The sequence below is a fragment of the Harmonia axyridis genome, chromosome 4, assembly GCF_914767665.1.
Source record: "Harmonia axyridis chromosome 4, icHarAxyr1.1, whole genome shotgun sequence".
In the NCBI taxonomy this organism is placed as follows: Eukaryota; Metazoa; Arthropoda; class Insecta; order Coleoptera; family Coccinellidae; genus Harmonia; species Harmonia axyridis.
In genome coordinates, this window is record NC_059504.1 from 21,929,344 (window position 1) to 21,942,085 (window position 12,742).

General features: G+C 31.1%; 3 protein-coding genes and 1 long non-coding RNA gene across 4 annotated transcripts; 2 read left to right on the forward strand and 2 right to left on the reverse strand.

The window, feature by feature from the left end:
* Window positions 1–604: 604 nt before the first annotated feature.
* LOC123677631 (ultraviolet-B receptor UVR8) lies at window positions 605–2,153 on the reverse strand. The gene is made up of 2 exons (XM_045614279.1): window positions 1,846–2,153; window positions 605–1,783 (listed from the first exon to the last, which is right to left on the reverse strand). Exons 1-2 carry the CDS (start codon window positions 1,861–1,863, stop codon window positions 707–709), a joined length of 1,095 nt encoding a protein of 364 aa, XP_045470235.1. The 5' UTR covers window positions 1,864–2,153; the 3' UTR covers window positions 605–706.
* A 1,393-nt stretch (window positions 2,154–3,546) lies between these two features.
* Window positions 3,547–3,999, forward strand: LOC123677640. Its single transcript, XR_006747120.1, has 2 exons — window positions 3,547–3,740; window positions 3,801–3,999. It is a non-coding gene; the product is annotated as an uncharacterized LOC123677640 (long non-coding RNA).
* A 1,081-nt stretch (window positions 4,000–5,080) lies between these two features.
* LOC123677625 lies at window positions 5,081–6,939 on the reverse strand. The gene is made up of 2 exons (XM_045614267.1): window positions 6,759–6,939; window positions 5,081–6,529 (listed from the first exon to the last, which is right to left on the reverse strand). The coding sequence occupies exons 1-2, from the start codon at window positions 6,761–6,763 to the stop codon at window positions 5,104–5,106; spliced, it is 1,431 nt and encodes a 476-aa protein (XP_045470223.1). The 5' UTR covers window positions 6,764–6,939; the 3' UTR covers window positions 5,081–5,103.
* A 1,430-nt stretch (window positions 6,940–8,369) lies between these two features.
* On the forward strand, window positions 8,370–11,107 carry LOC123677630 (E3 ubiquitin-protein ligase parkin). The gene is made up of 8 exons (XM_045614278.1): window positions 8,370–9,020; window positions 9,076–9,244; window positions 9,298–9,497; window positions 9,611–9,759; window positions 9,843–10,041; window positions 10,385–10,522; window positions 10,593–10,794; window positions 10,907–11,107. Exons 1-8 carry the CDS (start codon window positions 8,763–8,765, stop codon window positions 11,014–11,016), a joined length of 1,425 nt encoding a protein of 474 aa, XP_045470234.1. The 5' UTR covers window positions 8,370–8,762; the 3' UTR covers window positions 11,017–11,107.
* The last annotated feature ends 1,635 nt before the right edge of the window (window positions 11,108–12,742 follow it).

Below are 12,742 nucleotides of genomic sequence, written 5' to 3' on the forward strand. Positions count from 1 at the left end.
ACAAATGGGAAAAGTTTATTGCTAGTTCTGTATTAATATTTTTAAACATCAAGATTTCGTATAAGAATTTATTTTTGTTGGGAATTCAAATAAGACCAATCTGAAATGAGGAAAAAACTGAGTGGTTTCAATTATAAAAGTAAATTTTTCTATGAAAAACGAGCTCTTTGATCCTTATAACGTATTCGACTGGTTGCACCAGTTCGAATTAATTCGAGCTGATTATGTAATTTAGCTCTACAAAAATTCGAATTTATTCGCACTGGTGCTGCCAGTCGAATACGCTATAAGACAATTACAATCAGATAAAGAAGTTACGTTTTTTCAGTTTGTGAGCATTCAGGATCCTTATTAATAATAATTCAGTTTATTGTAAAAATCCTTGCGAATATCATAAATATTTCTTGAGTTTTGATTATTTCCATTTAAAATTACTCGGAAATAAAAAAATTATCTCTCCACAGAATTTATTGATTGACATTGCGAATGAACTTCTGAGTGGTCAGTTATTATTCTATGTTTCAATAAAAATATAAGTAGAAATCATAACTCGGAAAGAATTAAAAGAATAATGTTTATAAGTCAGGTTAGGAAAAAAACGATACATGCAACACATTTTAATATAAAAATACAGAATACATTCAATTCAATTTTCTTTATAAAAATACTTAAGAACAAGAAAATTCAATGAGTGAAAAATATTTTACTATTCTACTACTGCGAATGAACTACCTGTACAAGCAAAAGCTAATTTTATTTTCAAATTAGACAATATTTGGGTGGGTTTCAAGACATTTTTCTTATCCCCTGTTCCGCAACTACCATGTTCATTCCAACCCCAAGCGAATAGTTTCCCTTCTTTATTCAAAGCCAAATTATGCTCCGAGCCCACACTGTAATGTTCTACTCCCGAAAAATTTGGAATCTTTTCAGGTTTGTAAGAAAACTCCCTACGAGACCCTAGTTGTCCGTAACAATTCCGTCCCCAATTGATAATTTCCCCAGTTTTGGTTAGAACAGCTGTGTGAGTCCAACCAGCATGAACTTCTTTCAAACTTTTATCCTCAAGCGTTTCAACTGGCACGTAACTTGTATCAATGGTAGGATCTAAACCTAACTGACCGAACTTATTATCTCCCCATGCAAATACAGTTCCATCTTCCCTTAAGCAAACAGTATGGTTTTCACCACTAGCAACACTTATAATATCGTACAAATCAGGAACTTTGGATATGCTCAGATAGCTATTATCGTCATACTTATCACCTAATCCTAATTGACCTTTTTTACCAGTACCCGCCACTAAAAGTTCACTATCTCTAGTTATGATTGCCGAGTGCCGTAAACCGCAGCTTACTTTTTTGTAACCGGTAGCGAGTTTCTGGGATATTTGCAGTCTTGACGGAATGCCTGTTGAAGTTATGCTCTTCGATAAACCTAGTTGGGTGAAGCTATTGTTACCCCAGACAAATTGTTTACCACATTCAGATATTGCAGCACTGAAATCCCAGCCGCAAGAAATATGAACGATTTTGAAACCTTTGAGTATATCAATTTGTGAGAATTTAGTGGCGTCCTCAGATAAAGCTAACTGACCCATTTTATTCCAACCGCAGCAAAACACTTGCCCTTTGTCATTCAAGATGAGTGTATGTCCAGCCCCTCCAGCAATGGATATTATTTCATCAGCTTTGAGATCTGTGCCTGCCAATTGGACCTCTTTGGGAGTTATTTCTTCATCTGACTTATATCCCAACCCCAGCTGACCATAACCATTAGAACCCTGTTGAAAATTATGGAAATAAATGAAACATCGTAAAATATGATTAACTCGCTTCAACTCACCCAGCATAATAACGGCATTTTGACGATATTTTTTATTATTTCGAGAAAGTTTGCACAAATAAGATTAGCGTCTATGGAAAAAGTAAGGTTACTCAAGGTATGTCAAATATGCTTCTTTCCTATTTTCCATATGGTACTTTCAACAATCTTATTTATTTTCCATTAATAAATTACAATGGATGTACTAAAAATTCAACGCAAAATTGATTTCACTGGAATCGGTAAGTCTACTCTCTATGGAAAGCAGACTTTTTATTGGCGAATTAAATCTTTTATCACAAAGACATAAGCCATAGATGTATAAGTCAAAAAAGAATACGTGTTCGCGTTCTGATGCTTTGTTCCAATTGTAGCTCAGAATAATTGATTGTTCTATGGAATAAGTGATCTAGAGATATTTACTTAATGCTAGGAATGTTAGCTTATCAAAAAAGAATTTCGAAAATTAAAATTTATTGCATATCACCATTTTTACTTTTGAATTTTGTGTTTCCCGGATTTTTCCACCCAATTTTTCTAAAATATATATTTAGTATTCTATGTGATATAATGTCTGGCACTTATTCCATTTTACATTGATTACTTTTTGATTTCTGAAGATAAATCAGAAAGTAATAAATGTTTAAATTTTAATCAATGTTTAGGCAAATGGTGTAACTGGCAATGAATCTCCGATAATTATCCTGTTATAGTTATATTTATCTCAGTAACAGAATTCAATAATTGATAAACTCTGGCATGATGTGGCTTTAGTTTTTAGTTTTGTGTTAGTTTTTGTTTCCAAAAGATTAATGTAATGTTATTCGTTAGAAAGGTGCTACCTAAGAAGTTTAATGCAATACATTCCGAGTCTTAAATATTTCGATAAAAAATCTGTTAAAAATAAGTTATTGTCTATCATTTGCAATGTGTTCTTGAAATACTTTTCAGTGAAACTACCAGAGTCAGACATCATGACATTTACCTAAGGTGTCTAGACATACTAGTGTGTTCAGATTTCAGACATACGATTTTGTTTAAGATACTTTATAGCGTATTCGACTGGCTGCACCAGTGCGAATTAATTCGAATTTTTGTAGTGCTAAATGACATAATTAGCTCTGGTGCTGCAAGTCGAATACGCTCTTAGACGAGGACGACACGAGTTCGAGATTGACTAAACATTACCGTATATGGCGCTGAAATCTTTGTGGAAGCGACAGCGCCATAGAAAACGATGTGGGAATACATTGAAGTTTGGCCAATTTTAATATCCAAAAACGTTGGTTAGCGAAAAATTGTTTAGTGAATGGGCATACCAGTATTTCTTAACATCTTACATTAACTAATATTTACTATAACATCATTTTTATTAGTACTTTCAGCTAATGTCATAAAATATACATGTATAATTATTGTTAATCAGAGAGTTATTGCAACGCACAAATAAGCGATCTTTTATTAAAGGATCCTGTAATAAAGAATCCTCTATCGTGGAAGTTAAAAGTGAACTATTGGAAGGTGCTTTTAACGAAAGTCAGTAAAGTGACAGATCTTTAAATTTGACATATTTATATTTTGTCACCTTTATTTTGTATTCTGATAAATAAAATAATTCATTTGGTAAAAGTTCAAAATCGAAAATGAAAGAACAAATAGCGTTAGCAATTTTAGCTGGGACCATTATTGAGGAATTGATTTTTCATAATAGATACAGCTGGTGTAGAAAATGTATAAAAAACCAATTCAAACAAATCGACTAGTTGACTTGGAAAATTTTTACTACAAGTCTCGCAATCATTATCGAAGTTATTTTTATAACTGCAAACTTCATTGTGGAAAATCATGGACACTTCTAAGATAATTTGGATGCACATAAGTGGCTTCATAGAAATAGTTATCTGCTCTAGTTATAGGTAAGCTATTAGCTTAATTGAACTTAAATTATTTATTATATTACCTTAATTCGTTTTCAGTCTACCAATTCGTAATATGGGAGGAGCTGTACCAAACTACTGGGGTTTTATCGATGGAACTATTATAGAAACTTGTTGACAAAGTATCATCACTATGTAAAATATCAGTCTACTTTATATACTTGTTTGAATGAAGCCAATCAAGTATTTCTTTTCATGTAAAACCACCAGTATTGGAAGATTATTTTGTTTAACAGTATTATGTATTTTTGTACCTTTTCCTACAATAATTTTGAAAAAAGTGTACTCAACATATAATTTTATAATAACATTACTGATAATTAATTAGGTTCTGCATTGTGATTTGCTTTTTTTATGCTTTGTTGATCCAATATATAAAAAAGTACTAGGGTAAGTTTATTATTTTTCTTTCAAAACAATCCCATTGATGGTGTGTCCATATTACAGAATAAAGTACTTATATTCAATATAAAAAAAATAATATTCAGTATGCAGTAGCATTCTGTAACAATACTACATTATACATATAGGTAAATTCTTATTTCTAATAAAATTCAGGATTTATCGGTATTATTTTTAATTCTTTTAGCAGGATCAAATTAAATATGATGTTTTGTTGAGAATCGTATAAGTTCTTGAAAAATTCGTTATTGAGAGCACATTTTTTTCCTCGAATGAAATGGTTCCCACAAAAGCCCAAAATCAAGAAATAAAATGCAAATTTCTCAAAAAGTTTACCTAAACAGCTACCAATATTTATAGGTTAGTTCTTGCTGAATAACGACGGCAAATATTCGACATAAACAGATATGTGTCAAAATAAAGGATCCTTAAATAAAAGTTGGTCGCCTGTATTTTAGATTTAGGCAATCCTTAATATCTGACTCAATGCGCATGCGTACATGTCAAAATAAGAGATCGTGTAATAAAAGATCGCTTATTTGTGCGTTGCAAGATTGCAGACTCTCTAATCTATATAACCTAGGTACTATAGTTGGGTCAGTTTATACTATTTATTAATTTCATTGTTGTTAGTTGAGACTTTTCAGCAATTTTTGTTTTGAATCAATTCAATTTTTCAGTAATTCAACACAAAACACTACTGATAGCAAGGAATCAAACAAATTTTGCGATAATCAAATGTTAACTCATATTTTCTATTTCTGTAGAATAAACTTGAAAAATGGAATGTTTTTTTCATTGAAATAAATTAAATTACTATACATGAATGTTCTATGAATCAGTAGGGAATTAAAAGGTATTTATAGTAAAATGTCCAATGAATAGGAAATCAAACAATAAAAATTGAAATACTGACATTCATAATAATTTTTTTAATGTTTCAAAAATCCTCATCACTTTGGTTTTCGTCATCACAGTTTTCTGCTTCGCTTAAATCGATTTCTTCTCCTATCAAACCTAATTCTTGTTTAGTCACATATTCTTGACAAATTTGTTCTAACCGTACTTTTCCTTCTTTGGAACTTATTCGAAGTTTCTTCTCAAGTTCTTCATCATTTTTGGCAGGATCATTTCCAATCAAATATTTTTCATGAGCCTCATATAACTCCTTTTTCCTCCTTGTTTGTAGTAGTTCACCCAACTCTTTGAAACAGTGTTCACTTTCTCTCTTTGTTTCTATACTGTTCAAAGGTAATTTTTTGTCAGCAACAATACTCTCAATAAAAGTGGCTAGTTCACTATAACTAGGAAATATTTTATTATTTTTATACTTTTTGGAAATAGCTTGGTTGATTTCATTGTAATTTGATGATACAAAATCTAATCGTTCATAAGTTAGACGACCAGAGTAAGGATTCTTCTTTAAAATTCCACAGTACTTGTTATAAGCTTGGTTGAGTTTTTGAGCATATTTAGCATGTAGGATATATGCAGATCTATCTTCATCTTCATCAAAATCTACTTCAGTTTCTTCTAATTCCTTGAGTTTAGCCAACACCTGTTCCATGAATTTTTCTAATTTCCTTACATGTTTCCAATGCTCTTTAGGTAATTCTATAGATTTTGAATTCAAATTGTCCTTTAAATGCTGATATACATCCCTAAAACTGATAATACAGCATGAAACAGATTGTCCAGCAGTTTTTGTTTGTTTCCTCAAAAACTTATTTAGATATTCAGTTTTGGAAAATTCTTCTGAAAGTGAACGAAACATTTTAATGATAACAGGAAATTTTCTGAAAATTGGTTCAGCCGATTCCTTGCTGAGAACATTCCTACAAGTTGACAAAAATTTTATGGCTTCTATTGGTAAATCTGCAGTATCTGCCATCAGAGCACTTTTTGAAATTGATGAATCACTTTGCTCTTCTGACTGGCTAATTTTTGTTTGTACTTTGCTAGATTGAAGTTCTTCCTCAGCATAATATTCACTTTCAGAAGTATCTGTAGTACTACTCTCTAATTCTTGAGAATCTTTACTAGTACTAGATGATCCATTACTTAAATTTAAGGTAGATGGCGAATCACAACTTATAACTTCAACTTGGTTCAGATCATCGGTAGAATTTTTTGGAAGTATTTTTATTGAACCATTTAATTCTGTATCTACTACTACTGTATTTTCTGAATCGTCATCTTCATCAGAATCTAGACATATTATATTTTCAATGTTGCTTATATTCTTACTGACGACTACATCTTTTTCTTTTTTATTTTGTGGTATTTGCTCATTGTCAGACTTGATTTTCTTTGCAGAAGGTTCACTTTCCTCATCTGAGGATAAACATATTGGATCTTCATTCATTCTGTGAAATATTTTACGAGATGTTACTTATTTACTATGAACATCAGTTTAATTGAAATATCAAGGAAATGTATCTATGGCAATTAATTACTCAGAAATTTAGAACTTAAAGTTTTATTTTTTTTAATATTTTAAATATTGCAGAAAGAATTTTCGATTTGAAACTACCTGAAAATTTATTTGGATTTATAGAATGTCTGAAAAGATTAATATAAATTCGAGATACTCACTTCATTAAAGAGAATTTTCAATAGTTTTATTTTGTATTATGATTTCACTCATTAATACATATTAAATTTATAAGAATAACAGCTCTTATTAATCAGTCCAAAATTGAATCATAACAAATCGTTTTGATCTGTTTTGTTTTGATATCCCATTGAAAGTTTTGAACTTACTTTTGACAGAATCCAACATACTATGTTATCCATAGAACTTGTTAGAACTCTTAGATTAAGATTGGAACAGTGTTACCAATGCTACTTCACTGAAAAATCCGAATTCAAAATCCGAAAAAAATCCGCGCCATCCACAAAAAAATCCGCTAGTTCATAGAACGATATATTATTTAAAAAAACTCAAAAAATTGGATATTTTTCATCCGCTCGAGTTAAAGAAAACATTTGACTGGCTCTTTCTGGTTCACAACGAATATATATGCCCAATATTATATTTGCAATATGGTTTCGCTGGTGCTGCCATTTAGCGTTAATATTTAACGTCTTTATAGATACATTTGTAGATAGATAGAGGGCTATGTGCCGAACGCGCTAATGATTTACCTATAGGTTCCTGCAATACATGTAGGTGGATTTTGAATCTAGAATATCAATAGCGAAGGCACAATATTCGAAAAAATAATGAAATATCGGGATTCTTGTCGTAAGCAGACTTTTTTCTGATGAAGAAAAAAAATTACAAGACATATTACTCTAACAGTTTATTGCAATGAAAACAAAATATTTGTAGTATTGCATTCTTGACGAGTTGAAATGGAAATGTTAATGCACATAATAAAATCCAGATTGAAAACATTTCTTGATTCATAACGAACAAACATCACAATATATTTCATCACATTAAGGCATTCTCAATAGAATGCATAAGCCCCTGAAAGCCTCAGAGCCTAGTGTCTCAGTGAGTAACTTATGATAACCATATTTGAAGAATTCCATATCTTTCAAACCGGCCCGACATCTATTGCCTCAATCAGTAAATCGGAAAAAAATCCGAGATATTTTAAAATCCGAAAAAAATCCGCCAGACCCATAAAAAATCCGCAAATCGGATTAAAATCCGTCGATTGAATGATTGATTTCATTTCATTTAGCCACGAAGGGCGCCACATGCGTATATCAAAGAAATGACATAACAGCTGAAGCTCAGGATGCTCTGTACCGTTCGTTTATTACAGTCTGTACAAGTCTATACAATCTGTAAAATCCGACATATCTGTGTTCACGTGACTAAAATATCCGTCCGCTCTCGGATGCTATTGCCGAACGCGCTTAATATTAACGGCAGCCCCAGCCAAACCATATTGCAAATATTGTTAAATTAATATCGGGCATTCTTTGTAAACCAGAAAGAGCCAGTCAAATGTTTTCTTTAACTTGAGCGCATGTAAAATATCAAATTTTTTGAGTTTTTTTAAATAATATATGGTTCTATGAACTAACGGTTTTTTTTTCGGATGGCTCAGATTTTTTGACATAGAATACGGATTTTTCAGTGAAGTAGCATTGGTAACACTGTTTATATATTATATGTCTGTGAACGCTTCTGAGTAATCAGATTAATCGGAGTTACTCGGAGTATGTTTGAGAATGGACCTTGGACCCTATATTTATAGACGATAATGCGTCAGCTGATACTAGTGATACTACTCAGTTGTTCAAGTCTTCAAGTATAAATAAATTCTTTGTTGGAAGGAAAGCATGTTGAATATTTTTTAAACCTAAATTTCCCATGATTACATGGGATTTCCTACAATAGAACTTGATTGAAGATCATATTTACTTCTGACAATTAAGCATTTTGTTGTGTAGATCTCTTTTTGTTATTCTCAATTGTTAGTATGCTGAGATAGCGATCCAGGCTATCGCCTCAAAATTGGAATAATTTAATTCTATTTGTGTGCTACGATCCACTTTGTTGTGTATGATCTGATCTGAGATATTTATATATGTATTTCATTTCATGTACCAATTATTTACTTTACTCCGAAGAATGCTATGACTTCTATATTCTTTTCATTGAAAAGTTTTGTGTACCGAATATTAAATATGTTTGGTTTTGGCCAAAAAACTATCACAAATCATCTGAATATATATGTCAAAACAAATACAGGAAATTCTGTTTCTGTCGATTTGGATCGAATGTGGGATATTAAGGAGGTGAAAGAAATGGTTGCCCCTCAGTTGGGACTACAGCCAAAAGAATTTAAAATTATTTTCGCTGGTAAAGAACTGAAAGACACAATTACTCTTGCTGTGAGTACATTTGGTAGAATATCAATTAAATATTTTGATATTAACTTCCAAATAGGAATGTAATTTGGGACAAAGAAGTACTCTACATGCAGTTAAAATACGAAAAACAATACAAGATCCAGCAGGTGTCATCAAAGAAGAAGAAATTGGATCTAAACCTCTAAATGAAACACTACAAGATACATCATTTTATGGTAACGAAGAGACTCCTGGGAATCAGGAAGGTGAAAGAAAAATTAAACGTTTTGTATTATTCCTAATTTGAATTGCTTTTTAGATCACTCTAAAGGAAAAGTCCATTTTTATGTTTATTGCCCAACCTGTAAATCACTCAAAAATGGGAAACTTAGAGTTATATGTGAAGTATGTAAAAGTGGAGCCTTTACAGTTTATGAAGATCCTCAAAATTGGGACGATGTTTTAAGGTCTAAGCAGATACTTGGATATTGCGAAAATGAATTTTGCCAGTCAAAAAAGGTATGAATGGAGTTCATGCACTTTTTCTTAAAATTGAAAAGCTCTATTTGTGTTTAATGTTTTTATCAAATTACTTAAATAAAATAAACAGCTATATACAAAAATCATTTCAGCAATCTGAAAATGAAGAGTTTACATATGCCGAATTCTTCTTCAAATGTTGTGAACATGTTTCATTAGGTGAAAATGATAGAACTGTTCCTTTGCACTTAATAAAAACAAATTTAAAAGAAATACCATGTTTATCCTGTGGTGACGTGTGGTAAGTATAAATAATCTTAATGTTATTACTTTTTATTTTCACCTGGAGCATTAAATCTGTAGAAATTAATTTTAAAATTTCAGTAATCCTGTTTTGGTATTTCCTTGTAAAGAGCGCCATGTTATTTGTTTGGAATGTTTCAAACAATTCTGTAGTGTGAGACTATCTGAAAGACAATTCTGGCAACATCCTGAATTTGGTTATACTTTATCATGCCCTATAGGATGTACTGATTCTTTTATAGAGGAGTTGCATCATTTTAGATTACTGTCTGAAACTCAGGTAGGTATTCAATTTCTTCATATCTTATTATTCAGTCTAATGAATTCTGTAGTATTCATTTATAGTAAAAATTATTTTCAATGATATTGTGAAAAAAAAAACTGAAAAGCATATTTCTTTACAGTTCTGAAACTTTATATCCTTTTATTGTTCTAGTTGTCTTTGTTTCTTGAAAATTCTCCATTTTAAAAATGTTTTATATTCTCATTATCTTGGATTTTCTAGTTATTCAAATGTATTATATTATTATTTCTTCCAAAGTCGTAATTTGGCCAATAACATTCTAAATTAATTTTGAACATCTAACTTAATTCGTTCTTTAACCATAATAATATGGTTCCAGTATGCCCAGTACCAAAAATTTGCAACGGAAGAGTTTGTTTTGAGGTCAGGAGGAGTATTATGTCCACAACCAGGTTGTGGGATGGGCATTTTGGTAGATGAAGGATGCAAGAAAATTAGTTGTGTACATGGCTGTGGTGTAAGTATTTCTTATTTTTTTAGTAAGGGCCGTCTTAATTGGTTTCAATTAAAAAAACTATAAATTTCAGTATGTATTCTGTCGAGACTGTTTGCAAGGCTATCATATTGGAGATTGCCAAACAAATGATGAGATATCAGATTCAGTCAGTTGTCTTTACAATGTAGACCATACAAAAGCCTCTAGTGCTAGATGGGATGAAGCATCAAAAATTGCTATCAGAGTACTCACAAAACCTTGCCCAAAATGTAGAACTCCAACTGAAAGGGATGGTATGCAGTACAGTTATCTTTATGAAATTGATTTTCATTTTTAACAAAATAACTTGATTTATCTGATTGTTGGCACTTTATCAAATCTGTATTGCTCAGTTTTTTATTATAGGAGGATGCATGCACATGGTATGCAGCCGAGCTGGATGTGAATTTCATTGGTGTTGGGTGTGTCAGGGCCCATGGACAAGAGAATGTATGGGAAACCATTGGTTTGGATAGGAGGTATTTTCTTTTTTGTTTTGTTTGTGAATTTATTTTATTAAATTATTGTTTTGAATGAAATAATTTTAATATAACTCGATATTTTGAATTATTTTTCTTTCTTTTAAAGTGAAATCCCCTTTCATATCCAAACTAGGTAAAGAGTCTTAATTTCATTTAGTTAACAACAATAATTGGGTAAAGTAAGAGAGTTCAACGATTAGCTCCCAATATCATATTATTTTATCGTTTGGAACTATAAGCTTTATTCTTATGAAGTTTGATTAAGAGGTATATTCCATGTTGGAGAGATTCATTTGACCTACATAAAACAAATACTTTTTTAATATGTGTTAGTGTTTTCATGTGCCTAATATAAGGTTTCGATGTATCTGAATATGATCCATTTTCAAAGTGTTTCTAAGATTTGCAAACTTTCCATGATGTATAGGTGGTGCTGCAGCCCCAAATTATTTCGGTGTCTGTGGACACGAAGCTGTTTATTTTGTTGCTGTGGTATTTTGCTAGAATTATCATTATCCATTAGGATGTAATGTATTTATTTGGAAAAGGTAGGCTTTTGTATAGGATAAAATAATCCATACTACATGTATGTAATTTTGAGGAGGGAATATGATGAAATCAATGAATAGACTCAGGAGTTGTATAGTATACAGAATGATACACCGCGATCGGCTATTAGAAGTTTGTGGAAAACCAATCATATTTTTATGCTGAAAATTTGCATGTTGATAATTGTATATTCTAACACAAGTTGCAGAATGGGCTTTTTTTCCAACACTAATGCGAACGCCTAGAACGCATGAGTGTTGATATGATAGACGATATTTTCTCTATTTCAGTCAAGTTTTGTGAAATATTGTCGACATTCAATGAAAAATTCAGATTGTATATCCTAGTGACTATTGTATTGTATATTGGCAGTTGGTGTGACAGTTACGAAAATTGACAGATTATGGAATTTGAATATGAATCGTACATTTCGAATTTTGAAATAATTTACAGTTACGCATTAAATTCGTGAATTATGTCTGACGAAATCAATTTAACACCAAAAGAATTAAGAGAAATTGCGAATAATGTTGCAAATCATTCCGCTTTATCCTAATTAAATTATATTGACAATTATTGACATTTGTTGAAATTTGATAGGATTGGAAGTCAGTATAAACAATTACAAAACGAAAAATTTAACTGAAAACGATGCTGTAATGAGTTCATTACAGCACTGTTTTTAGAACTGTAATGAACTCATTACGATACTGAAATAGAGAAAATGTAATAACAAAATTGACCTAGAAATTTCATTTGAAGAAAAGTTGAAAATATATTTAATAAGTTAAACAGGCACTCCAAGTACCTAGCAACTCAGAAGAGGCACCCACAAGAAAGATCTATCATAAAATGCCCACTGATAAAACACATAGGTCTGAAATTAGGTAAATATAACTTCACATTTATTATCTAAAGAAGAGATACTGAGATACTCACCTATTTTCAGCATTTAAACAAAAAGAATAAAGGCTATCATATGAAAAGTAAAGGCTTTCGAATAGTAAATAAAAGTATATCTGTGAAATGAATACCTATGTTCCAAAAGAGTATTCAACAAAAATTCCCTATCCTTCTTCTATTTTCTTTTTAAAATACGAGAAAAAGTCCTGGAATTCAGAGACAATAAAAAGTAGAATAGAAAAAGTATTGACGTGAAATCAGGAGCTTT